A 26,495-nucleotide genomic window follows, 5' to 3' on the forward strand; every position below is an offset into this window, starting at 1 on the left:
CTCCCCCTCCCCCCGGCTCTGGCAGCCCCACGTGAGCACTGTGTCCACAGGACTCTGGGACAGGGGCACTCGCAGAGGGACGGGACAGCCAGCCTCAGTTACTGCTCTCCGGGAACCCTACTTTAGGCTTGGCTTTTGGAATAGCCACTCGAGGTGGTTCCCAAGTCAGGGCGCAGGGCGCGTTACCCCAGGTTCCTCGGGAGGGAACGAAGCCCCCAGATAATTCCTGGCACCTGAGACCAGGGTGGGGGGCGGGACCGGAGGCTGACACCAGTGGCTCCCGTCTGGGTGTTGAGACCAGAGAGCGCCCCGCCCCCGCCCCCGCCCCCGCCCCCGCCCCCCCGGCGACGTCTCCCCGCACCCCTGGGCCCTGGGCTCCCGCTCCACCCTGGAGACGGGCGGGGCGTCACAAAGGCCCGCGGTCCCCATGGCAACCCGCGGGCCTCGGAGGTGCGCGCTGGGCGCACAGTCAGCCGCGTGGTTCTCTCCGCTCCGGGAGGCAGGGCAAGTGGGCGCGCCAAGAGGCTGGGCGCGGGCCGGGGAGGAGGGCAGGTTGCTGGGGGAGGCGACGGGGGAGGTGTCTGGGGCTTCTGGAAGGCCCGGGAGGGTGTAGGTCTGGGCGCCCGGCCCCCGGCACAGAGCGGCCCCTTCCCCAGAACTCACCAGCAGCCCCGCGGCGCTTTTCCGACTGACAGCCTGGGAGGCATCCCTGAACCGGTGGTGAGACCCAGGGGCCAACAGGACTCGGGCTGGGATTGCTAGAGGCACGCTTCACTGCACCCCAGTACCTTTATGGTGGTGCCCAGGGCCTGCACTCGTTTCTGCGCCCCCGGAAGGTGGCCTCTGGGGAGGGAGGCAGACTTGGGTCCCGACCTCACTGTCACTTAGCGGGTGTGGCCTTGGGCAGGTCACTCAACCTGTGAGCTGTCTTCATAGTTCATCCAACCCTTGGGACAACCTGAGGTCTCCCACGTGGTGCTGACCCAGCGGCTATCTCACTGCCCTGGGGGTGGCCGGGACCCGGGACGCCAGCCAGATTGCTGGCACCTTCTCCAAAGAGCCCCAGCTTGCAGGGCCAATCCTTGTGTCCCGGTCCTGGAAGGACAGCTGCACCGGCCCCTCCACGGCCCCCCCCAGAGCTGGGAACCCAGGCAGGAGTAGCACAGGAGAATCAGGCTCTGTAGTTGACGGCTGGGGTCAAACCCTGAACTGAGAGCAAACTCCGAAGCATGTCAGCCTCAGGCGCCCCATCTGTGAGATGAGGTCAGGGGACCTTACCACTCTGAGGGGTTTTGTGTGCAGTGAGCTCGTTAAAGGTAGAGAGCGTGGACCCGGTAACTAGGAGCCGGCGCGATTATCCCTCCGAGCTGAGGCTGGGGCCACCCTGCCACCCTCGCTGGCTCCAGCCACCAACTGGCCTTGTCTCTGGGTGAGCCCTGGCACTTTGCTCTGCACCTGCAGCCAGGCATGGAAGGTCTACAGGGCAGTGGTGTCCCCAAGGGGGAGTCTGGTGCAGCACACACAGGATCACACTGAATCCTCTCGACTGTCCCAAGGGAGCACCTTCACCCCACTCAGACGAGGAACTGAGACCTTGGCCAGGCCACGCAGCTGGTCAGTGGGCTGGGGTTTCTGCCCCAGAGCTCATTGTATCAGCTCCTCCCTGTGCCATCACGATTGACCGTCAGTGGAGTGCTGGCCCCTCGGTGTCCAACTTTATGCACGTCTGCAGCCTGCCGGCCTGGCCCTCCATCAGGCTCTTTGCAGAGGGCCATGCTCTCCCCGCAAGCTCCCCCCGCCCCCCCCGGCCCAGGGGAGGACAGAGGGACCCGTAGGGAGGGCAGTGGGCCCGAAGTCACCCCCACACACAAATCCTGCCCTGAGGGAGCCCCTGGGCGGGTGGCGGAGGCCAACTGACGTTCAGCTCACACCCCGCCCTCCGCCCCTGCTCCCAGACAATGAGCTTGCAGGTGACGGGCCTGGGCCTGAACAAGATGAAGCTGGACAGTCCCCCGTCCTTCCTGGACCAGGAGGAGGCGAAGGAGGCTGACGATCCACAGCTGCTGGAACCGGAGGCCTGGAGGACCTACATGGAGCGCCGCACCGCCCTGCGCGGCTTCCTGACCTCCGACCTGAGCCCCCACCTGCTCCGGCGCCACCACGCCCGCACGGAGCTGCTCAAGAAATGCTCCTACTACATCGAGATCCTCCCCAAGCACCTGGCCCTGGGCGACCAGAACCCGCTGGTGCTGCCCACCGCCATGTTCCAGCTCATCGACCCCTGGAAGTTTCAGCGCATGAAGAAGGTGGGCGCGGCCCAGACCAAGATCCAGCTCCTCCTGCTCACGGACCTGCTGGAGCAGCTGGACCGCGGCCGCGCCGAGCTGGGCGCTCTGCTGGGGTCACCCGACCCGCAGCCCTTCCTGGCGGGCTGGGGGCTGGTGGAGCGCAGGCTGGCGGACCTGGCGGCTGTCATGGACAGCTTCCTGGCCATGACGGTACCTGGGCGCCTGCACATGAAGCACCGCCTGGTGTCCGACGTCGGTGCCACCAAGATCCCGCACATCCGGCTCATGCTAAGCACCAAGATGCCCGTCATGTTCGACCGAAAGGAGTCGGTGGCCCACCAGGACTGGGTCAGCCTGCGGTGGTTTGCCACCATCCAGCCGGTGGTGCCGGAGCAGTTTGAGCTCCGCTTCAAGCTGCTGGACCCGCGGACACAGCAGGAGTGCACGCAGTGTGGCATCATCCCCGTGGCCGCCTGCACCTTCGACATCCACAACCTGATGCCCAACCGCTCCTACAACTTCACCGTCAAGAGAGCTGACAGCTACACGCTGGTGTATGAGCCCTGGCGGGACAGCCTCACGCTGCAGACCAGGCCGGGGCCCCCCAAAGGGCCCACCCCCAGTCGGCCGGGCAAGCCAGGCCCGCCCCTGACCACGCTTTCCGAAAGATGATTTTCTAATATTTATCCACTAGTGAAGAGGAGTATAAACACACACACACACACACACACACACACACACACAACATTAAAGAAGCAAACCTGCTTACGTTTTAGAGGCAGCGGCAGCCGTGTGAGTGCTTCTTTGGACTCCGGCCAGCCTCCCCTCCAGCCCCAGGCCCCCCAGGCTCCAGCCCCCTTTCCCGGGTCGGGCCCGGGGCTGGACCTTCCAGGAGAGCTGACCCCTGGAGAAAGGAGCATCGCCCCGGCGACTGGCTACCACCGCCAGTGAAGGAGAGCCTCTCGGGGGCTTTGCCGCGTGGGCCCAGCCGCTCCCACATCTCTCCTTCCCGCTCCATCACAACAGCCTGGCTCTGCCCGTCCTTTCCTGTGTCCTTGGCCCGTCTCCAGGGGGTACAGTAATCTCGATGGGGGCAGCCATGCCCCATACTACTGCTCCCAGCTTCACTGGAGTTGGCACCAAGGCCAAGAGGACATTTTATTTTATTTTATTTTATTGTAAAATATATGTTAAGTTTTATTTATTTTGAGAGCGGGGAGGCAGAGAGAGAGGGAAGGAGAATCCCAAGTAGGCTCCACACTGTCAGCATGGAGCCCAGTGTGGGGCTGGAAATCACGAACCGTGAGATCGTTGCCTCAATGGTCTGTCCTCGCCCTCCGGTGTGGTCATGTGACCACCAGTGTGGCCAGCAGCTCACTCCCTCCTGGTCACTGCTTGGGGCGGGCGAATGCGTCTGGCTCCTGCCGCAGCTTGGCTGGGTCTGGGGCCAGGGTGGCCAGCGCCACGAGTCCCGGCCGAGGGGGACTGTCGGGACGCTGACATCTCATGAGCTGCCCGCCCGCGTACCGTGGTGGTCACTGGGACAGTGGGCCCTCTGAGAACATAGGGCAGGATGACCAGGAGGAGGGACTCTCTCCTCCACTGGCAGAGAAGTGGTTTGGACAGAGGCAGGTTTGGACAGAGCAGGCCCCCCACTGGGTCGGAAAGGCCCCAGGACCTGCCCCCCAGCCATAGGCCGTGCTCTCTGAGAGGTGGGGTGGGTCCTCCCAGGCGTCCGCAGTTGCTGACCCACTGTGTGCTGCTGCGGCATGGGTGTGCTGGCCCACATCATCCAGGGGCTCAAGTCAGACTGTCACACACTCTGTGACATCATGTGGCTATGGGGCGGACACTCCTGGACGTTCCTCAGGGTCTGGTCATCCCAAGGCTTCCGGGGGTGGGGGGCTGGAGGGTGTTCCGGGCAGAGCCAGGGTGCTCCTAGCAAATGGCGTGTGGTGAGGCAGGGCACAGGGTAGAGCGGACAGAGCAGGGATCAGAGATCAGGATTTGTGCGGGGTCACACCGTCCCACCGAGAATGAGGCAGAATGGGGGGGTGCCTCCAGCCCTCACCAAGGAAGGCAGCTACACAGAGGCCGGCCCCACTCAGGTGCCCGCTCTGAGACGACCGCACCGCGCCGGCCTGGGGTTCCCGAGTCTTTGAACGGCCGCACACAGGGCCAGGCGCTTTTTCTCAGCTCCGGCTCGCTGGGTTCGCTGCCTGGAACAAGATCACCCCTAACTCGAAACCGCGACTCTCCCTGGGACGAGGCTGACCCTCCACCAGCCACCGGGCTCGCGAACGCTGCCTCTGGGCGCCACTGCCCGTGCCCTCGGGTCGTCAACGCCCCCTCCTCTGTGAAGCCCTCCCTGACTCCAGGCTGAGAGGTTCTGACTTCCCGCCTCGGGGCCCCTGTCCGTCCTCCTTTCAACTGCTTTTCACCAGCCAGGAAAACTTCTCCGAGCCTGGATGGCTGCTCTTCCAGATAAGGCCGCGTGGCCCCTCTGCAGTCCCACAGTGAACACACGGGCCTTAGAGACTCCTTTTCTCTTTGATTCTCTGTGACTTCCAATCCCTGCCGAGACCCATGCTGGCATCTAGGGAGGCCCGGGCCCTGGCGTGCCTTCCTCCGCACAGCCGGTGCTGTGGCTCTGGGGGCTCGGCCACAAGCATGCCGAGTCCTGAGTAGCCCAAGTTGGCCTGGAGGGGGTGGGCGTTGGTCCAGGGTCAGAGCCTGGACCCTGCAGGACTCCAGCAGGACCGGCAGCCGCGGGGACTCTGGACTTGGACTGTGAAGCCAGCCCTGCTTGGGGTCAGAGTTCAGTAGGCAGGCCCTGCCCAAATTCCCTGGACACAGCTTGGGGCTGTAGCCCACCCTCACCAAGTCAGCCGCCCCCCGCCCCACCCTCCCGGCAGGCCGAGAGCTGTGACGTGGCGATGCCAGCCTCTCCGAGCTCGCTTGTCCGGCATCTGGCTGTAATGGGCTCCTGACTCTTGACAGACTGGGTAGCCACCCTGTGACCCAAGAGGAGGGGCCACCCCTCCTTGCCCCCCAATAAAACCTCAAACACCCAGAAGGGAGAACTTTCAGAGTGGTCTTTGTAATAAAATTATTATTCAATCATATAACACAGAGCCAAAGAAAAGATATAAAAATTGGAATGTAAAAATTGGATTTGTAGAAAGCGCGGAACGCATAGACACATCCTCCCCCCGCCCCTCCCCCCGCAAGCAGAGGGTTCAGTAAGGCCACAGAGAGGGCACACCCCTCCTAGAGTAAGCGGCTTGTTTGCAGCAAACCCTCAGGCCGTGGGGACCGTGGAAGTGGTGGTGGGGGGTGCTGGGGTCTGGGGTGGCCCGAGGTGAGGGCTGATATTGAGGCAAGAGGTTTCCAGAAAAAGCAGGATATAAATACACCCTGAGAGGCAGGTGAAGGTCCTCAACCTTGCAAAGACAGACTCGCAGCACAGGTTGTCCTGAAGGCCCTGAACCAGGAGCAGGCTTGAGGTTGTAAAGGGGAGGAAAGCTCAGGGTGAAGGCACAAGGCTGCCCATCCAGGGGGCGCTCAGTCCCAGCCCCCGCCCACACACCGCAGGGGTGCCGCCCGGTATAGGCGGGGCTGTGCGGGCATCTGGTTCTGCTCTGCCCTTCCTCCTGAGAGGACACAGGGCTGTGGGCCCCAGTCAGGTGGAGCAGTGATGACAGAGGAAAGGCCCTCTCTTCCAGGGAGGCCTCTTGGCCCTACGTTTGGGCGAAGGACCTTGTTCCAGTAATAAAGACACTGGTTTTGGGTTTATTTAAAAATAGAAAATAGGGGCACCTGGCTGACTCGGTAGAACAGGCAACTCTTACTCTCAGGGTCATGAGTTCAAGCCCCACGTTAGGCATGGAGCTTACTTTAAAGAAAGAGAGAGAGAGAGAAAGAAGGAAAGGAAGGAAGGAAGGAAGGAAGGAAGGAAGTGAGAAAGGGAAAAAAGGAAACGCTGAGCTCCACAGCCAGCGCCCAGTGTCTCAGGGATGGTGCTCAAAGACCAAAAAGTAGCCCCAGCAGGATTTCCTTCTGACCCCAAGCCTTCCTAGTAACACCAGAAGGTCCAGAGGACCTCCCCGAGCCCCTGACCCCTGAGATGTCCCCTGTCACCAGATTTCCAGACGAAAGGCTCAGTAGGGAGAGAGGGATTCTTCCCCCCCAGTGCAGGCGCACAGCACATCGGTATGGTGGGGCCTGGCCTGCTCTCTGCCCTGGGGAGAGGCCAAGACTCCAGAAGGAGATTATTGCTCAGAAGTTGGCCTCAGAGACCCAGTCCGATAGGCGGGGTGGCCACAGTGCCCACCGAAGGCACACGGGATGCTCCTGAGTGGTGCCTGACTAGGGAGCCCTCAGAAGAGGGCACGGTCTTTTCCTCCAAGTCCCGGCAGCTTGAGAGCGGTGGGCAGGTGGAGAGGGCTCTTCAGGGAGACACGGCTGGCCTCTTCCGAACTCGCACCTGGTTGGCGGGCACAAGGCTCTGCTGGGCCTCACAGAAGTCCAGGAATCTACGCCAGAGAGGGCAACAACGCAGGAGGCGGTGGTCTCCTGCAGGGGTGGGGAGAGGGGAGAAGAGTCCATGGTAGACCCCGGTCCCGCCCCCGTCCTCCCCCCCCCCCCCCCCCCAGCCCCCCCCCCCGGGGGGCCCCCCCCCCCCCCCCAGCCCTCTCACCTCAGCCAAGCAGCCACGCCCCCAGGGAGGAGCCCCGCCCCCGCCCTCCCCACCCCCAGCCAAGCAGCCGCACCCCCAGGGGGGAGCCCCGCCCCAGCCCTCCGCCAGCCAAGCTGTCCCACCGATGAGGCAGAGCCCCTCTTGGGCCCGGGTGATGGCCACGTTCACTTGGTTGGGGTCCACAACAAAGCCCAGGAACTTCTTAAGCCAGCTCTTAGTCGGCCGCTGGTCCAGGTCACTTTCCTGGCACGTGCGGACCGTGCTCACCAGCACGTAGCGCCACTCGCTTCCTGCGCAGTTAGGCAGGCATGCTGAGGCCCCTGCCAGCTGCCGCTGACCGTGCTGCTTGCATCCTCCCTCGTGACCCGCTGGCCCACGTGCCCCCTGCCCCAGAGCCACCCTCACCCTGGCTCTTGGAGATGGAGCACACAGTCACTCCAGCGACACCCTCCCGCAGGAGACTCTTGCTGATCTCCGCAGCCTGAGCGTTGTAGGGAGTGAGAACTGCGATGTCCTTGGGGTCCACTGTCCTGCCCAGGGTCATCTGTTTGGCAATGCGGACCTGAGGGACCAAGAGGGTGTTGTCGAAGCTAACCCTGGGCACCGGAGCCTCACCTGTTCCCTTGGTTCCTCTGCCTCCTCCTCCAGGAAGCCCTCCATGACCAAGGGGCAGCAGGAAAGGCCTCACCGACACTCACCACCTCTGTTACCTCCTCCAGGTTGGCCTTGGAGTTTTCATTCCCTTCATCTGTGGACACCAGTAGGCTCTGTTCATGGCCTTGCACGTGGCCAAAAATGACAGGGCAGCTCTCCTTGTCACTGTGGCCGAGGACGCTGGGTGGCCGCCTCAGGCCCTGCCAGGTCTTCAGCTTCCCATTGTAGAACTCCACGGACGGGAAGGTACAGATGCCCTCGTGCTGCAAGGCAGGGCATAAGCCAGAGCAGGTCTCCTGTCCACCTGTCCTGGGGCCGAGGGCCGGGGTCTCGGGGGGGCCTGCTGTGGCCCCAGGACAAGGCCAGGGTGGACACAGGAGGTAGGGGTGTGGGCAGCAGCACCTGTGGCACCCCTGGCCTCGGGTCACATCTTGGGCGGGAGGGGCAGAGGCTGGGACGGGCTTACCATGCGGTACTGTGTGTCCAACATGTAGGCCTCCGTGTGGTACCTCTCGAAGAGAGACCGGTCCAGCCCCAGATTTTGCAGCTGCTCGTTCTTGACCACAGGCCGCAGCTGCTTGTGGTCCCCGAGAAGAACCACCTGGAGGGACAGGCAGGTGTGGTCCTGACGCCCCCCAGACCCAGAGGTACCCAGCCCCGTGGCCGCTGCCACTCGGCCCTGCCTGCGGTGCTGCCCTCTTAGGCGAAAGAGCACGCCAGGGACGCCTGCCTGGGGCTTCCGGCTCCCCGCCCACCTCACTCACCTTCTCAGCCTTCGAGAACTTCACCAGCGGGATGAGGGTCTCGGGCTCTGTGGCCATGCCGGCCTCATCGATAAGGATCTGCCGCACGTTGAGCTTCTTGAGGCTGGCCAGGGCCGCACATGAGCACGTGCACAGGATGACTGCGTGCCGGTCCAGCTCGAACTTCCGTGCCTTCCCCAGGACATTCCTGTACCTGCGTGCGGTCGCCGTGTGGTCATCCGGGGACACCGTTTCCCCCTCCCCCCTCCCTCTGCCACCTCCACGGCAGAGGACAAACCCCACGCCCCTAACTGCTTACCAGCTGAGATCCTCCTTGGAAAAGATCTCCCCTTTCTGCAGCCGGGCGTCAAGCGCCCTGATGTCTGGTGCATAGGGGTTGGAAGCCTGCCGGATCCTGTGGTGCAGGGTGATGCTCCTGGGGTGCGGGGGGGACATCTGTGAAGCCCCGCGTTAACCCCTGTCCGAGACAGGACGGTGGGGCCTTTTGCCTCCACCCACAGGCAGACGGTGGAGAGACCGCACCTGAGCGTCTGGTTGGGACTGCCCTCCCGAGGGCTCTTCTTGGGCAGACCCCTGCCGCCCACACCCGGCATCGGGAAGTCCGCAGCCTCCGCCTGCTCACTGTACACTCGAAGGGGCTTCAGCTCCGTTCTCCTGCTCAGGAGCAGTCCTGGGGGCAGCGGGGCATGAGGGACCGTTCCCCGGGGCCAGCACCCCCAGGCAGAGCCCCCACACCACCAGCCCAGCGCACCTGCCAGGACGTCCACCGACTTGTTGGAGGGGCCGCAGTACAAGATGCAGGGCCCCCCCGGCTGCTTCTCCTCACTGGGGGGGGTACAGGCCCCCACCTGCTCCTCGTTTGACTTGTGAAACCAGAACACAATGTGGAAGCCCACCACCGTCTTCCCTGCGCCTGCGGGCAGAGGGCACCATGAACAGGGTCCCCCGGGCCCGCCCCGGGCAGCCGGAAGCAGCACCTCCACCAGCATGAGCCCCACCTGGAGGGCCCTGGATCACGGTGAACTGCTTCTTCAGAGCCTCCCTGATGGCTCCATTCTGGCTGGGGTTCAGCGTGTGGCGGCCTCCGGGGAGGTCGAACGTCTGTTTCTCCAGGAGCCTGCCGTAGGTCTCTAAAGAAGGGTCAGGCCTCCCTGAGCAGGGGCCCAGGGCAGGGCTCAGGCACGACGAAGGGACATGGGGGAAGCCGGAGGGACCTACCCCGGCAGAGGGTCTGCTGGCAGTGCGGAGGGATGGGCTGGCCCAGGGCAATGCTGATGACCAGCGGGGACGCGTCCTTCAGCCCACACACGGCTTCTTCCTTGCGGCTGGGGGCAGGTGGCAACGAGGGTGGACACCAGAACCTCCACGGGACTCCCCCTGGGGAGGGGCCACAGCCCCACCAGCTACGCCCTACCGGCCGAGGGAACCCAGAGTGTTCTCCACCCACCCCACCCACCGGCCTCTCCCTGTGGAGGCCACTCACATGTCAGGAAGCTGCTTGGGCAGCACCTCGACGGTGAATGGGGTGCCAGGCCTCAGCACCTCCTCGGGAACCTTCTCCATGGCCATGTGCTGGACGGAGAAGTGCACCTGCTTGGGGATCTCCTGCCGGTCCGCCTGGCTCTCTCTCAGGTCCCAGTCTTCCGTCAGCCCGTGGGCCACCCACGTGTACGTGTCGGGGTCGATGCTCAGGAAGGGCCCGAGGCTGCTGGGCCTGGAGGACGGGGCGGCCGGGGGAGGCTGGCCGGGTCCAGCACCGGCCCCAGCCGGCAGCCCCTCGAGCCGGACGCACAGGTAGCAGTGCCTGAAGCTGAGGTCGGCACAGTGCTCGCTGAGGAAGGAGGTTTCCAGGCAGAAGGCGCCCCGCAGCCGCCCCTGCGCCGTGCGCTCCCAGGATATGCGCACGTGCTGCAGCGTGACTGAGTCATTCTCCGAGACCGCGCTGGTGGCCGCCTCCAGGGAGCAGAAGGGCCCCCACACGCGGCAGTGCTCGCCCACGTCCGAACACCGGTCCCACCCCGCCTGGGGCATCTGGCCCGAGAAGCAGTCGCCTGGCCTCTCCACGTGCTCCAGGCAGAGGGTGAGGCCGGGGGCCACGGTCCACAGCTGCAGGGTCGGTGCCAGGAACCCGCGCTGCAGGGTGGCGCTGAGCTGCACCTGCAGCGTGTCCCCCGCGCCCAGCTCCCGGGCCACCTCCACAAAGTGGCCACAGTGGCTCCGCCGCACCCGCCCCAGCTCCCGCCGCTGGGGCTCCGCCGCACCTCGCTCCTGCACCAGGGCGGCCGCCTGGGGCCACCGCTGCTCCTCCACCAGCCGCAGCAGCCGTTGCCACAGGTCGGCGTCCACAGGCCAGGTGTGCGGGTCCAGCAGGGTGCCGGGCGGCGGGGAGCACGGCCTGCCCTCCTGCACCGAGTAGACGCGGCGCCGCCACGAAAGCCGCAGGCCCGGCCGCCTCGCCAGGCAGCAGGGGTGCTCGGCCAGCTGCAGGGCGCGGTAGAAGATAGGGCAGGGGTCGGGCAGGGTCTCGCGGTTGGCTGGGAAGAGCAGCTTGAAGCAGCGGGCGCCCGCCTCCAGGTCCACCACGAAGCCCAACTTGCTGCGCGACTGGGTCTTGAGCTGTACCGCCAGGTGCAGGCTCCGGGCCCGGCGCTGGTAGCTCTGGGCGCGCCCGTGCTGGTAGCCGAACTCGTGGCACAGCCCGCCGATGTCCCGGGCGGAGTAGGCGGAGCCGCCGTGGCCCAGCGCCAGCAGGATCAGCCGCTGCAGCACCACATCCAGGTACCTGCGGATGGGGGAGGTGGCCCACGTGTAGCAGTCCACCTGCAGCGCGTAGTGGCCGGCCACCGGCCGTCCGCCCTCGCCGGAGCGGCCGAACACGGAGCGGCCCAGCGCCTTGCGGAGGTCGAGGCCCACGGGCGCCAGAGGCGGGTGCACGTCGTCCGTGGTGACGAGGTCCGCCAGGCGGTCACCGTCGTGGGCGCGGGCTGCGAGCTGGACGTGCCTCCACAGGGAGGCCAGGAGGTAGAGCCGCGGCGGGGGGGGGCCGCAGCCCCCCAGGTGGTGGCGGAGGTGCAGCGACAGGGGCACCAGCTGCCCGTGCTTCTCACGCAGCGCCGCGAGCTGGCGGTCACTGGGCGCGGGCTGCCAGCGCAGCGGCGTGACCGTCCGCGTGCGCTCGCTGCTCACCAGGAGCTCGGCCACCAGGCTGTTGAACTGGATCATGTACTCTTTGACCATGACGTGGGCCGCACGGAAGCCCAGCGCGCAGTCCTCGGTCGGCTGCTCGTAGTGGGAGTCCGTCTGCAGGCGGTGCCGGCGCAGCACCCGGGACAAGTGGCACGCGGCCGCGACGCAGGCGTCCACGGAGTCCAGCTGGGCGGGCAGCTCCCGGCCCGCACCCGGGTGCCTCTTGATGGCGTGCTCGGCCTCCTCGTACGACAGCTGGCAGTCGGAGCGGATCACGGAGGGCGCGAAGCGCAGGCTTTTGAGCTGGTCGCTGCCCTTCTCAACGGTGAGGAAGAGGGAGATGGCCAAGCGGTCCTGGCCCGGCAGGAGGCTGAGCACATCCTGGCAGAGGCTGTCGGGCAGCATGGGCACCGGCTCCCGGTCGGGGGCGTAGAACGCGGTGCCCCGCCTGCGGGCCTCCACGTCCAGAGCCCCGTCCCTGGGGACAGAGCTGGCCACGTCAGCGATGTGCACGGCCACCTCGTACCTGGGGCCCAGATCTCGGACGCTGAGGGCGTCATCCAGGTAGCGGGCGCCCTGGGGGTCCACGGTGAAGGTCAGGAAGCCGCGGCAGTCCTCCCGGCGGCCGGGTGCCCGGTGCTTCTTCGAGGCCCTGCAGGTGGAGGCCGGCTCTGGCGAGGGCTCCCCCAGGCCGTGCTCCAGGTCCAGGACGCGGAGGCCCCGCTCCCAGGTGCTGGCCTCGGGCAGCACCTCCAGGACGATGCCCAGCGGGTAATAGAAACGCTGCCGCCACAGGACGATGCGCACGCGGAAGAGCCGGCTGCCCCGCGCCTCGGCGGTGAGCCGCTCGTGCCCCACGCGCTGCACGCGGCCCTGCAGGACGCGGTGGATGGGCACCCGCAGGGGGTCTTTCAGCTCGGCCACGAAGATCTTCGTCACGGAGCCGTCGATGGGGGTCATGATGCGGGGGTCCCACTCGTCCATGCGGCACACGAACACCAGCTCCCGGTGCTTCCTCTTCAGCACGCCCACCACGCGGCCCTGCAGCCTCCCCGAGGCGCCTCTGTCTCCGCCGAGGACCTCCACCAGCACCTCGTCCCCGCTGAAGGCCATCCCACAGCGCAAGCGGCCCCTGACCTGGATGGGGCCGGGGTCCACGCCGTCCAGCGGGACGGCCGTCGCCCGCTCAAAGGTCTCCTGCACGAAGGCACAGTGGCGGTACAGCTCGGGCTGCGAGCGGAGAAGCTTCCGCAGCTTGGCCCGCGGCAGGTTCGTGTACCCCCAGGCCTGGTGCGGGGACTCGGACCCGGCCACAGTGTCCAGAAGCCCATCTTCCCGGACGGTCACCATCACGTTCCGGCCTTCGTCCAGGAGCTCCTGCAGGATGGAGTCATCGGCGTTGAGCTCGCTGTCGGGCCAGAAGTCGGACTCGGAGTCCTCAGGGTCCTCGGGGTCCCTGCCTTCCGTGGCCATCAGCCCTGCTCCCGCATCCCCAGGGGCCACGTCGCCCCTCGCTGAGCTCTCTGCTGATGTCGTGTCCTCCACCTCCGTGTCCCCCGCTGCTGGGCGCCCCCCGGCCGCAGACCCCGACGCTGTATCCCCAGCCTCTGCCGCCTGTGTGGCCGTGTCTCCCGCCGCCGTGGTCCTGGGCAGGAAGGTACCGCCTTGGGCCACCGCCCCCGGCTCCACCTTTTCCACGGCTGTGCGCGCTGTAGCTGGGCCCTTGGCTGCCCCCTCCTGGGGGACAGTGCCCTGCGCCACAGCTGCCAGCATTGGCTCTGCTCCGAGGGCCCAGTGCCGCCTGTGGACCACGGCCTGCTCGATGTGCCCCAGCGACAGGCCCTCGGGGCAGACGCTGCGATGCTTCACACACTCACAGATGAAGCTCTTCCACAACTTGCTGCAGGCCCCGAAGGAACAGAGGGCCACGGCGTCACCCACAGCCACCAGCTGGGACTGGGCGCGGGTCATGACGGTGTTGAGCACGCGGGCGTCCGTGAAGAAGCCCAGGGCAGGGGCCTCGGGGCTCCGCAGGCTGTGCGGGCTGTGCACGGTGCTCAGCACCACCACCCGGAACTCGCGCCCTGAGGGGGGGTGCCGTCAGGCCGGGCCGGGCTCGAGGGGGGCCCCCGCCCTGCCCTCCCCGCCCCCAGCACCCAGCACCCACCTGGCAGGACCTCGAAGCTGCCCACGGACACCTGGCCCAAGTCCCTCTTCCTCAGCTCCTGCCTTAGCGCGCTCACCTGGAGACACACGGCCGGAGCAGCAGGCCCGGGTGAGCGCTCTGTGTGCAGTGAGGGTCCCCGGCAAGGGTGGGACACTGGCCCCCGCACCCTGGTGCCCTCGAGCCGCCCGGCCCTGGCACCAATCACATGGTGTCTGGAAGATTAAGTCCACGGCCACCCTCACAGAGGCTGAGAAGGCCCACCGGGGCGGGGGCGCGCGGGTCCCCCAGACCACACAGGGACCCCCCCCCTCCTCTGAGCTGAAGGGAGTGGGGAAGGGGGGCTGTCCCGGTGGCCGGGGCTTACCTGGGCGCCGTGGGACACCACACAGATGTGCCTCTGCTCCCGGCGGCCCCAGCAGTGGGGCCAGGAGGCATAGATCTCCTGCACCTTGGCGATGACCTGGGCAATCTCGGCTGTGTTGAGCCAGGACGTCCTTGACACGTCACGCTCAGGGTTGCCCGCCACGTGGCAGAACGCGAGCGGGTAGTGCTGGGGGTGGCGAGGAACCTTGCCACTGGCGTGGATGGGGCTGCCCTTGGCCACGTAGAAGTGACGTGAGACGAAGCTGAGGATGGCCTCGGTGCTGCGGTAGTTCTGGTGGAAGATGACGCGGCTGCGCCGGGCCACCTCGTGCGCCTCCTGCTGGTAGTGCTGGAAGAGGCGGCACAGCAGCGTGTGCCCGGCCGCCTGGCCCGGGGCCACGCTGAAGAGCTTGGGCGCGACCTGCATGTGGTCGCCGGCCAGCACCACGCGGGTGCGGGCCGTGGCGTAGCGCAGCGGGGTGAGGGCCTCGCACTCCAGCATCTGGGCGGCCTCGTCGATGAGGATGTGCGAGAAGAAGCCGGCAGGCACCCTGAGCTCGCGGGCCTGGGAGGTGGTGGTGATGACGATGCGGTGCCTCTCCAGCTCCGCCCGCGTTGGGAGGCGGAAGGCCCGGCCGTCCTCCGTCAGGCAGCAGTACCGCAGCGTGGCCGCGTCCGTCTGGCTGGGCGGGCGGTCCGTGTACATCACCCGCAGCGGGGTGGCCTCAGGGTGGCCGCTGCTGACGTGGCCATGGAAATGCTCCTCGATGTAGATGTCGGCCGCACTGAGGGGAGAAGGGCCCACGGGGCCTCAGCCGCCGTCCGCTAAGACACCTACAGTGAGCCCAGCCCAGCCCGGATGCCAGGAATTCAAGAGAGGCAGACAGACCTGTGTCCTGCCCCCACGGAGCGTAAACGTCAGTGGAGGGGACAGACAGACAGAGAGACAGGGAAGGTCAGAGCCGGACGAGGGGAGACGGCAACGGCACAGAGGGTCTAGGTGGTCAGGGAGGGCTTCCTGGGGGGGGGGGGGGCGTGAAAGAGCTGGCCGTGCAGAGAGGCAGGAAGGGAACAGCCGGGCCACTGCCCGAGGCAGCCCAGGGTGGCCAGAGGCTGCGGCTGGCCCTGAGCTCAGCTCCCAGTTGGCTGTCAGTGGGTGAGCAGTAAGGTTGGGCGTGGCTGGAAGGGGCCCTGAGGCCAGCGCGTCCTGGGGACGCATCACAGCCCTGGGGCATCTCAGAGACCCAGGGACCCCCAGGCCCACCCCGGGGAGGAGTGGTGGGGTGGGGGGGAGGGCTCTGCCCAAGCAGCAGGAAGTGTTGGGAGCTAAGAAAACCATACTGACCGCGGGAGACCATCACAGCTGAGACAAGAGTCTGTGTTTCTCTGAAAGACCACGGCAGAGCCCCCCTCTCCCCGGAGAAGTGCCAGATGGGCCATGCCGGACCCCCTACCCGCTGCTCTCTCTGGCTCGGGGCCTTTGTGGAGGCGCCCGCCCCTCTCCCATACAGCAGACCCTGACCCCCGGGGCACCCTGTGCTGGGCCTGAAGCGCAAACGTCCCCTGTCCCTTTCGGCCCAGGACCAGTCAGCTATCAGGGAGAGTCCCAGGGATCAGAGTGACCCTGACGCAGCCCAAGGGCTGCGCCGTGCTCCCCCCCGCCCCCCTCCCCCCAGCATGCGCCGAGCAGCCAGGGGAGGAAGCTCCGCCAGGCAATCCGGGCAGGTCTCCTCTGGACCCAGCTGCCCAGACCTCCAGGGAACCTGAGAACCCGGGCTCCCCTTCTCCTGCAGCGACACCCCCACAGCGGTGCCCTCGCCCCAGCCCAGGAAGCGGGTGGCGGGCAGGCCCCAGGGGTGGCTCCGGGCTCACCTGTTGGTGTGCGTGCAGATGAGCACCTTGGTGTGCGGCTGCCGGATGACCTCCAGGGAGGCCACGGCCAGCGTGTAGGTCTTGCCGGTGCCGAAAGGGCCGTAGAGCAGCAGCGGGGCGACGGGCCGCTCGCCCCTGGGGCTGCTGCCCGCGATGAACGCCACCGCCAACTTCTGCTTCTGGTTGCCGCGCAGCACGGGCAGGGCGGGCAAGGGGCGCGGCAGCTCGCAGGCCGGCAGGTGGGGCACCACCAGGCGCTCCTCAGGCAGCGCGTCCACCGCCTGGTGCCAGAAGCGGAAGGTCAGCGGGTCGACCTGGAACTGCACCTCCAGGACGGGGCTGGTGTCGGGCTGCAGACCCAGGGCCGCGCAGCAGCGGGCCGGCAGCAGCAGCCACAGCGCCCTCTCCGAGCCGGCCTGGGCCTCCAGCCGCACTTCGAACACCGTGTCGTCAGGGGCGGGCACGGGGGCCACCAGGGCGGTGCGGACCGCCCGGCTCAGCAGAAAGCCCTGGTCTGTGTCTGGCGTCAGAGGGGAGGGCGTGGGCACCTCGGCGTAGAGGGCCCCAGGCGGCGGGAAGACCATGCCCAGGGCCGGCGTCTCCAGTACCGTCCTCAGGGGCACCGGGCCCCGGAAGTTCAGCCTGGCGGGCAGGACAGGGGTCAGCCGGCCGGGGCCACGGCTCTGTGGCCGACGCCCCGGCGCCACCGCCCGCCAGCCGGCCCACACTCACTTGGCCACCAGCTCTTGCCGAACGGCTTCCTCCTCGTAGAGAAACTGGTGCATCCTCTGCCGGTAGTTGGTGCAGGAGATGGGACCTGGGGCCAGGCCGCCGGGGCTGAAGTCGAGGGCCAGGTCAGGCACCTTGTACTTGGCCAGCAGGGCCACCTGCTCGGCGGTCCGCTCCACGCCAGGCACCACGTGGCGGCTGCCGCCGTGCCAGCGCTGCAGCTCCTCGGGGCGGCCGTGTGCTGGCTCCCCCCGGAGCCCCGGGCCCTGCGCCTGGCCCAGCTGCAGCACCAGCTTCCGCAGCAGCGCCGGCCTGCGGCCAAAGTCGAAGACCACCCACTGCTCGAAGGAGCCGAAGGAGGTGCTCTGCACGCGCACCTCCACCTGGAACCTGGCCGGCGAGGCCGCCGGCACGCGGAAGCGCTCGCCCCGTGCGTAGAGCCGGCCCGGTGGGAGGCAGGGCGCCACCAGCGAGAAGTCTGCTCCCAGCTCCTGCTTGAGCAGCGCCACGTGCAGCAGGGGCTCCTGGGGGAGGGACTCGATGGCAAGGTGGCCCCTGGACCCCCACCCAGCGGTCAGAGACCAGAGTCCACCCTGCTGTGCTCCCAGAGGGGTGCTCGGCCCGTCCGAACCTCGGGGTTCCCCTCTGCAAGTGGGTCACCGAGCTGGCCCAGGCGGCCCCCCACGGATGCCGAGCAAGGTAATGGTGCAGCACAGGATGCTCAGGGCGCAGGTGGTAACCGGCCTGGTCCTCGCTCTCTGTGCCGGACACCCCACCAAAAAACCCTCACGGGGCTCGGCCCAAGCGGCTGAGGCTCGCGCTCCAGATCACAGACACGGGCGAGATCTCCGAGGCGGCAGCTCAGACCCCAAACCCCCGACCCCTCACCTCAGAGCAGACGTCGAACATCCAGCTGTGCTGCGTTTTCTTCTCGTGGGCCTGATGCACCAAGGGCTGGCTGCAGGTGATGAACACGCCGTCCACGGTCCCGGCCAGCTGCACGGAGAAGCCCGGCTGTGGGCAGGTCGTCCTGGCCCCAACGAGCCCCACCCGCTCACGAGGCCCCACTTACCACGAGGACCTCACTGCTGCTGTGCTGGTACTCGGCTAGCAGCCGCGCCTGGTAAGGCACCAGCCCCTCCTGCCACGCGGCCTGCTCCCGCAGCTCCACGTTCCGTGCCCGCTGGATCCACTCCTGCAGCTCCTGGTCTGAATGCGCCTTGGTGCAGATGTCCCCGGACTCACAGAGGCCGGATCTGGGAAAGGGGAGGTCAGCAAGCAGAGGCGGGGTGAGCCCTGGCCGCCAGATCCTGGCCTGGAGGTGGGGGAGGGGCACCCGGGGGCAGGGCTAGGGGAGGAACGGGGACCTCCTCCATCCCGTGCCCACGAGAAGAGGCCTGAATGGGCCCGCCTTAGCCACTCCTCAGAGGCCGGGGTGGGAGTCGGCCGGTAGGGAACACAGAGGGGACAGGAACCCCCTGGTTTCGGTCGAAGGTTCATCCCCTACCGCACGGTCCTTACTTCGGGCAGAGCTCAAACTCGGAGAGCCCGGCAGGCGGGCTGCGGTGTTTCCAGGGCACGGCCGGGTCCAAGGCCACCATCCACGCGTGCTCCAGGGATGAGCAGTGGTTCTCAAAGGCCTCCTGGGAGCAGCAGGTGACCAGGCAGGCGCGGCAGTACAGCTTGGCTCCGGGGGGCTGGCGGTGGGGAGCCGTGTGCTCCTCCCCGCCGGGGCCGGGGGTCGAGAGCAGGTCCCGCCTCTGGAGCCCGTCCAGCTGCTCTGCCTCCCACACGGCCATCTCCACGGCGCTGTGTGCGTACTGGCAGCGGGCCGCCCCGTGCCGGCAGGGCCGCCCGCGCCCCACGAACCTGCAGTAGGCCAGGGGCTGGCCGTACTGGGGCTGCGGCCGCACCTCCACCACCTGCTGCCTGCGGCGGCCCTCGGTGCTCACGTGGGTCAGGAGCGAAGGGCAGGCTCCGTGCCGGGGGCACCGCCCCTGGGGGTCCACGGGGCAGAGGCGTGGCGGGCAGCCTTGGAAGCAGTGGGCACAGAGCAGCTGGAAGCGGCCGCCGTACTCGGCACGGATGGCGTCGGCCGGGCTGCGCAGGTCGCCCTGGGCCCCGCTGCCCTGCACCTCGCACTTGAGCCACAGACGCCGGACGTCGTGCTCGCGCTCGAAGGTCCAGACCAGCGCCTCCTCCGGGCTCCGGGCGAACGTGCACTGGTGGTGGTGGCGCCGGCAGCCCAGCCCCGGGCTGTAGTAGCGGCACACTTCGTAACGGGCAGGCCGCGGGAAGCTGGGCCGGCGGTCCACCTTGCGCCAGACGTGCTTCTTGGTGGCTCGCTTGAAGCGGGCCAGCAGGATCTCGTGGCGACAGCTGTGCTCTACCCTGCGCAGGAGGTAGGTGCTCTCGTTGAGCCGCTGAGTGCACTGGGAGCAGCCCAGACACAGGTCCAGTTGGGCGCACAGCCTGGCCAGGGACAGCTCCTTGGCGGCCGCCGAGCTGCTGGGTGGTGGGCCAGACCCCGGGGACGCCATCTCTGGCCTGGCTCTGTGGAGTGGCGTCCGAGGCTCACGGGTTCAGCCGGCGGTCTGGGGCTGTTCGCTCATGAGGACGAGTCTGGAATGGGAGCAGCAGGGAGCAAGGTCGGGTCCCGAGGCCAGGAGGTCCACGTGGGCCCAGGTCGGGGCTCAGACACACTCTGCCTCTCCGTCAGGCAGGGGCAGAGGAAACAGAAGCAGGGAGAACCCCGTCCCCCAGATGGGAGGAGAGGGTTGGTAGGTCCAAGGAGCTGGGCCCCATTGACCTTGGCCCAACCAAGACCCCTCCCCTTCTGAAAGGTCTCTGGGCCCTGCTCAAAAGGAGCCAGCTGGCCGGCGAGTGGGAGGGAGGTTGCCCCGGCGACAGGAGCCCTGCAGGCTGGCAGAGGCTCTGGAGGCCCCTGGGGGCTTGGGGCTCCCCGGCAGCCTCCCGCGAGGGCCCTTGTATTGACACGCTCGCTCCTGGAGCACTGACTCATCTGAACACAGCACCTCCCTGTTCTGTGAGATGGTGCACCCTGCACCTGCCTACAAGGGGAGACTGGGCTCCTCCCCGTGGGGGCAGGGGGGAGGCAGGCAGAACCTTTCAGAGGCCGGCGCTGCCAGACAGGACAGGACAGGACGGCACATTTCCCTCCAGAGGAAACAGGGATGCCCAGGATCTAGAACTTTCACAGGAAACTTTGAGGACAACACAAAGACGTTTTAAAGGGAGATGATTGCAGCCCCAGCCTTGAGCGGGAGAACCCAGCCCACTCCAAAGTGAGTCTTGAGTCCACCTCCAGAGGGACCAGGGTGAGAACCCAGAACCAGGTGGATATTCAGAAATAGGAGGACCTAAAGGGGTCCGGAGATCACGGCCCCTCCTCAGGCGGCCAGTGTCGCGGCTTCTCAGGGCTGGGGGCTCAGAGGTAGCTTCTGGGTCCCCCCACCACCTCACCACCCCAGCACCCCCTCGGGCGGGGTGCGGCCTCCCCTCCTCTCCCTCTCGCACGGGGATCCCACAAAAGCCGGAGCCTGGAGGGCACTGGGCAGCCGCCACCTGGCGGGGGAAACCCCAGGCCCGGCCCCCAGCCTCCCCCCGCTCACCTTCCCGGCCCCCCGCTCACCCTCCGCGATCCTGTCTTCCCCGCAGCCCGGTGCACCGTCCCCGCCCCGCCAAGCGATCACTTTCGATTCTGCCCCCAGGGTGACTCAAAGCGCTGACGCCCCATCGCGGAAATTACCTCACCGCCCCCCACCCCGCCCCCGGCACCGCCCTCAAGTGACAGCTCGTCTCCCCGCCCCCAGTGGGGCCCCGGAGCGGCTGCGACCCCCCGCCTCGCGTCCCAGTGTCGGGAGCGCACATACCCGCCCACCCGCGCGGCGCCTGGGCCTCGGGGAGGTTGGTAAGCCGTCCCCTGGGGCGGGGAGCGGGAGGGCGGGTGGAGAAAACCAGAAAACGAGAAATCAGAGCAAAGGGGGAAGGTGGTCCCGAGAACCCCGGGTGGGTGGCCGCTGACTGACCCGGCAGCAGAGACCTGAGCCACAGCGCACCTGCAGGGAGAGGGCTGAGGGCTGGGGCAGTGACCCTTTCCTAAAAGGCTCCATCCAGTCTAGGTTAGAGGGGACCTGCCTTCTTACCTGGCGATGACTCTGGAGTTCTCTCCAGCCCCTTAAAATACTCAGGACATGTTTGGCCCATGCCAGCACCAGGACCGAGGGAGAGCTTCCCCCTTCTAGACGCAGGAAGCGTCAGGAGAATTTTGCAGCTTAATCGCATTTGACCCCCCCAACTTTCCCTTGAGGGAAACAGGTCTCCCTTGAGGAAACAGGCACCGTGGTCACTGGCTGAGGTTCAGCAGCTAGCAGCTAACAAAGCACCCGATCCCCCCACCATTACCTGACGTGACCCCAAGGACCCTTGCTTCCTAGATTCATATCCCTGTAGAGTCTCCTTGAACATGAAGAGAGCTAAACCATGGCAGCAGTGTGACGACTGAGGCCGCGTCACAGTACACGGTGCTTCCTCCCCGCTCTCCGGCCGACCGTGGGGGAAGCCAGCCTCCACGGTGTGGGGGCACTCAAGCAGCGGCCTGTGGAGAGTCCCATGCCAAGAAGGACGGAGGCCTCCCGCCCAACCCGGACCGGTAGTTGGGAACGTGTGTGAGTCACCCCGCGAGGAGACCCTCCAGCTGAGTGCAGCCTCGTGAGAGCCCCCACGCGTGAGCCCCCAGCTAAGCCACTTCCAGCCACGAGCTAACCGACGTTTAATGTTGTTTTAGGTCACAAAGTCTGGGGGTGATCCCTCACACAGCAATGGAGACCTGATACAGCAATATTGTTCCTCAGTGAAACCCACCTCTATGGAGCCAAGGTCAGCTCCATAGAGCTGTGTTGGGAGCGGCCAGTCAGGAAGCCGGCCGGCTGCACCGTTAGCAATCACACCAGAAGACTTGAGATACACAAGCGCCAAGTCAGAGGACAAAATAGAGGAGATATTCCATAAGCAATGGCAACAAAAGGCCCAGGGATGAGCTTAACAAGAAACACGCAGGAAAACTGAAACGTTCCCAACAGACACCGTAGAAACTGGACCAGAATACCACATTCTTGGATGAGGGACTTAACATTGCATAAAGACATTAATCCTTCCTAAACTTATGTATGGATTTAATACCATCCCAGTAAACGTACGAGGAAGAATCAGGGGTAGACGTGCTCGTTTTAACTCATTAAGGAAAGCATAACACAAACAGGCAAGAAGAGGAGGGAGGATTATGCCAAAGAAGGAGTCATAAAAACTGAAGAAGGGACACAGTCCCAAACTCATGTTACGAGCCCACACCCACCCCGGTACCAAAGCCGGATGGATACCACAATGAAAGAAAATTAAAGACCAATTGTCCCGATGAACATAGATGCAGACAGTCTCGCCAAAATATTAGCCAACCAAACTCAACAGCACATTAAAAGGATCATCCACCATGACCAAGCGGGATTTATCCCTGGGAGGCAAGATGGTTCAACATCAGCAAATCAACGAAAGTGATACATCACGTTCACGGAAGGAAGGATAAAAATCGTATGGTCGTCTCAGTAGATGCTTCTCTGCATGTGACCCAACACTGCCTCCTTTCATGATAAAAATGCTCAACAAACCGGGAATGGGAGGAATGTTCCTGGCATAATGAACACCATATGTGACAAGCCCACAGCTAACATCCTACTCAATGGTGAAAAGTTAAAAGCCTTTTTTCTAAGATCAGGACCAAGACAGGGATGCCTTCTGTCACCGTTTCTAGCCAACATAGCACTGGAAGTCCTAGGCGCAGCAATTAGAGAAGAAAGAGAGATAAAAGGCATCCATATCAGAAAGGAAGAAGTAAAATCATATGTTTGCAGATGACATGATATTATATATAAAAAATCCTAAAGACTCCACTGAAAAAACCTGCTAGCACTAATAAATTAATGCAGTGAAGTTGCAGGATACAAAATCAACATACAGAAAGCAGATGTATGTCTGTACGCTAACAACAAACTATCTGAACAAGAAATAAAGCAATCTCATTTACAATAGCATCAAATATAACGAAATATTTAGGAATACATTTCACGAAGGAGGTGAAAGGCCTGTACGCTGAAAACAGTAAGACATAGATAAAGAAATTGAAGAAGACACACACAAGAAATGGAAAGATATTCCATGCTCATGGATTCGAAGAAATGATGTCCTGAAAATGTCCATACTACCCAAACCGATCTACAGATCCAATGTAATCCCAATCGAAATCTCAATGGCATTTTTCATAGAAATAGAAAAAAACTATCCTACAATTTATTTGGGACCACAGAAGACCCCAAATAGCCAAAGTAACCCTGGGAAAAAAGAGTAAAGCTGGAGGCATCACACTTCTTGGTTTCAAGCTCTACATACAAAGCTATAGTAACCAAAACAGTATGGTACTGGCCGAAATAAGGCACACGGGCCAGGGAAACAGAACAGAGAGCCCACACGTAAACCCACACAGATACGGTCAACTAACTTTTTATAAGCGTTCCAAGAACACGCAATGGGGATAGGCGCAGTCTCTTCAACGGATGGTGCTGGGAAAACCAGACGTCCACATGCAAAAGAATGACACTGGTGCCCTATCTTACACCACTCGCAAAAATTAACTCAAAGTGGATCAAAGACTTAAATGTAAGACCTAAAACCACAAAATTACTAGAAAAAGAAAACAGGGAGAAAGAGCCTTGCTATTTGTCCTGACAACGATTTCTTGGATATGACCCTGAAAGTACGGGCAGGGAGCACTAAACAAACAAGCGGGATCACACCAGACTAAAGAGCTTCTGTTCCGCGAAGGCACTATCAGCACATTGAAAAGGCAGCGTACAGAATGCAAAAAATATCCACAAACCATACATCCGATGAGTGGCTAATATCCAAAATTTGTAAGCAGCACATACAACTCAATAGCAAAAATAAAGAAATAATCAAATTTAAAAATGGGCAGAGGACCTGAATAGACATTTTTGCAAAGATGACATACGAATGAGCACCAGACACGTGAAAAGATGCTCAGCATCACTCACCATCAGGGAAAACACAGATCAAAAGCACCAGGAGACACCTCACACCTGTTGGGATGGCGAATACCAAAAAGACAAGAGATAACAGGTGTCGGTCAGTGAGCATGTGGAGAGAAGGGAACCCTGTGCACTGTTGGTGGGAATGTAAACCGGTGCAGCCACGATGGAAAACAGTATGGAGGTTCCTCAAAAAATTAAAAATAGAACTACCGTCTGATCCGGTGATTTCTGGGTATAAATCTGGAGGAAATGAAATCAGGGTCTCCGAGAGCCATGTGCACTCGCGTGCTCCCTGCAGCACTATTCACGATGGCCAAGACGCGGAAACAACCTCAGTGTCTGTAATCAGATAAATGGGTGGAGAAGACATTAATTTAAAACGAGTAAGAGGATACTAGCCCTACCAGATATGAAAACATGCTGTAAAGCCACTAGGAGTGTATTCCGGGAGTGCAAGCGGACAAGCGGCTCAAGGCAGCAGAACAGAGTCGAGAAGACGGCTGACTTGCGCACAGGGTTCCATACACGACGGAAGGCGGTGTGTCGGGTCCCCAGGAAAGGAGGTTCCCCTCCACCCAGGTTCTGTTAGAACTGCTGGATTTCTAACCATTCTGTTAGGACAACTGCTTAGCATCTTGAAACAAAAATAGGGCAGGGGGATTCTCTACCCAAGACCTTACACCAAAAATAAAACGGCAAATGGACCAAAGATTTAAACAGGAAAAACAAAAACAAAAACAAACAAACAAAAAACAGCCATAAAGTCACTAGAAGAAGCCGAGGAAGAATGTGTTTATTTGTTAGTAGTCTTGTGGTGGGAAGGCCTTTCTCAGGAAAACCAACCCAAGTAGCCGGTGCTCCCATCTCCTCCCACGTGGTTCACTGACTTCTAGTTGATGGTTTGAAATCGGCCATGGAAATCAGCAAATGCTTTTTTTTTCCTTCTCAGAGAACCAGTAGTTAACCATCTACCAGCGCACCATTAACACATTCAACCACGAAGAAAAAAAAAAAGGGAAAACAAGAGTCAAAATCCAAACACAAACTGACAAAGAATTATACTTCATATCACAGCTAAAAGCTCTAAATGTAATGGAACCTCCTTTTGAGGAAATGCAAGTTCCAACTATATAATATTTTCCACCTCTCCATCAGCAAGGTCCCCAGACATTGCCCTGGCGGGGAGGGGGTGTCAGAACTGGAACCACAGTGGCAATCGGGCAGCACCGGGCCAGAAGCGCCGGGACACATCCGTCCAAAGGCTGACGGACGCACGTATGCAGAACCAAGTCTACACATGGCGTCTGTGGCAGCCTCCTGTCTAATCACAGTGGCCGAGGGCGCCCCGGTGCGCGTCATCACCAGCATCCCGTCCCTTGTGCCACCAACTACTCTGAGGCCATAAAAGAGGAGGCATCTCAAATGTCGTGAAATGCAGTTTTTTCCAAGATACTTTGTTAGAGAAGAAAATTGAGGTGTACCACAACGCACCTTGAGTTTTTAAGAAAAGAATTAAAAACTATACAAAGTTCAAAAGTCAGTTACAGAAATCAGAAGTAAACTGCATGGCCAGGAGAGGAGGGAGACTTACGTTTTTCCTTTACTTTTTTGGACATTGGAGTTTGGATTCAGTGCGCATATTCCTTAAGCAAATACAAAGGCAGAGTGTGAAAGGCACCACATTGGGTACTGAATCGTGGGCTCTTGCGAAGTAACCATCCTCTCTGGTCACTCACATGCCGGGATGACAGCCTCTCCCCTTCCGGCCCTGCAGACCATCCAGATGTCGATGGTGCCAATTTCATCTCCAAAACCCAGACCCACACAGCAAGCCCCAGCCTCTTCCCCTGCATGTCAGGCAGGCCTGTCACACTGCACTGGGCCCACACTTTCCCCTGCTCCTCCAAAAGCCTCCCGGGTTTAAGAAATGAGCACCCCATCCTCCCAGGTGCCCGGGCGCCCTGGACCCCTCCTCCCACTCCACCTCCAGCCATCAGCAAATGCTGCAGCTCCAAACCCAGGCCGCCCCAGAAAGCGTCGACGCCTACAGCAGCCTCCTGGCTCCCAGGTCCCTGCTACCATCATAGCATACCTTCCGACACTCTGCTCCGCTCCGCCAACCAGTAAATGCAGCGGGACGAGTTCGGAAACGGATGATGTTTGCAACCTTGACAGTGACAACCTAAACAGATATTCATATCGTCTCCAAGTGTCTCCCCTGGGATGCCTTATAGTTACAGTGGAGAGCCCTCTCCTGGCCTTGGGACCAGGCACAGCAGGCGCCGGGCGCCACGCGGGAAGGGACACCGCCCCTTCCTGTGGTTCCAGCCCCAAACGCAAAACCTCACGCCAATCACAAGGAAACATCGCAGACAAAATGCCTCCTCAGAAGCGTCCAGGCCGTGAGAGACCACGAAGAGCTGGCCGTTCGAAGAACCCATATCCGCACCTATGGAATTATGAGACGGTTAACAAAATGTGAATGTGGGCTGAGAACCCGCGATGTGTAAGTTTCCTGGTTTAATGATTGACAAAGTACGTGTTCTTAGGAAACAGGTGCTAAGGGGCGGGGGTAAAGGGCATGATGTCTGCAACTCGCCTGCAGACGGCTCAGAAATCACCGTGTATTTATGTAGTAAACCAAATGGGACG

General features: G+C 63.0%; 2 protein-coding genes across 8 annotated transcripts; one reads left to right on the forward strand and one right to left on the reverse strand.

Annotated features, from left to right (window-relative positions):
* The first annotated feature begins 425 nt into the window (after positions 1–425).
* On the forward strand, positions 426–3,069 carry FNDC11 (fibronectin type III domain containing 11). Of its 4 annotated transcripts, none has more exons than XM_040460018.1 (2): positions 426–504; positions 1,956–3,069. In XM_040460018.1, exon 2 carries the CDS (start codon positions 1,959–1,961, stop codon positions 2,958–2,960), a length of 1,002 nt encoding a protein of 333 aa, XP_040315952.1. In that variant the 5' UTR covers positions 426–504; positions 1,956–1,958; the 3' UTR covers positions 2,961–3,069. The 4 variants fall into 4 exon arrangements, with proteins under 4 accessions (XP_040315952.1, XP_040315955.1, XP_040315954.1 ...); XM_040460021.1 differs by lacking the exon at positions 426–504 and adding an exon at positions 587–1,263; XM_040460020.1 differs by lacking the exon at positions 426–504 and adding an exon at positions 1,286–1,429.
* A 2,299-nt stretch (positions 3,070–5,368) lies between these two features.
* Positions 5,369–26,045, reverse strand: HELZ2 (helicase with zinc finger 2). Of its 4 annotated transcripts, none has more exons than XM_040459909.1 (20): positions 25,936–26,045; positions 18,244–19,344; positions 17,795–17,978; positions 17,611–17,718; positions 16,726–17,246; positions 15,994–16,635; positions 14,123–14,906; positions 13,759–13,834; positions 9,889–13,675; positions 9,624–9,730; positions 9,404–9,535; positions 9,157–9,318; positions 8,928–9,075; positions 8,704–8,820; positions 8,406–8,598; positions 8,108–8,242; positions 7,686–7,904; positions 7,393–7,549; positions 7,110–7,277; positions 6,739–6,863 (listed from the first exon to the last, which is right to left on the reverse strand). In XM_040459909.1, the coding sequence occupies exons 2-20, from the start codon at positions 19,260–19,262 to the stop codon at positions 6,739–6,741; spliced, it is 8,784 nt and encodes a 2,927-aa protein (XP_040315843.1). In that variant the 5' UTR covers positions 19,263–19,344; positions 25,936–26,045. The 4 variants fall into 4 exon arrangements, with proteins under 4 accessions (XP_040315845.1, XP_040315843.1, XP_040315841.1 ...); XM_040459907.1 differs by lacking the exon at positions 25,936–26,045 and adding an exon at positions 20,375–20,475; XM_040459908.1 differs by lacking the exon at positions 25,936–26,045 and adding an exon at positions 20,355–20,442.
* Positions 26,046–26,495: the final 450 nt, after the last annotated feature.

Source organism: Herpailurus yagouaroundi, unplaced genomic scaffold, assembly GCF_014898765.1.
Source record: "Herpailurus yagouaroundi ecotype Mexico unplaced genomic scaffold, PumYag 246, whole genome shotgun sequence".
In the NCBI taxonomy this organism is placed as follows: Eukaryota; Metazoa; Chordata; class Mammalia; order Carnivora; family Felidae; genus Herpailurus; species Herpailurus yagouaroundi.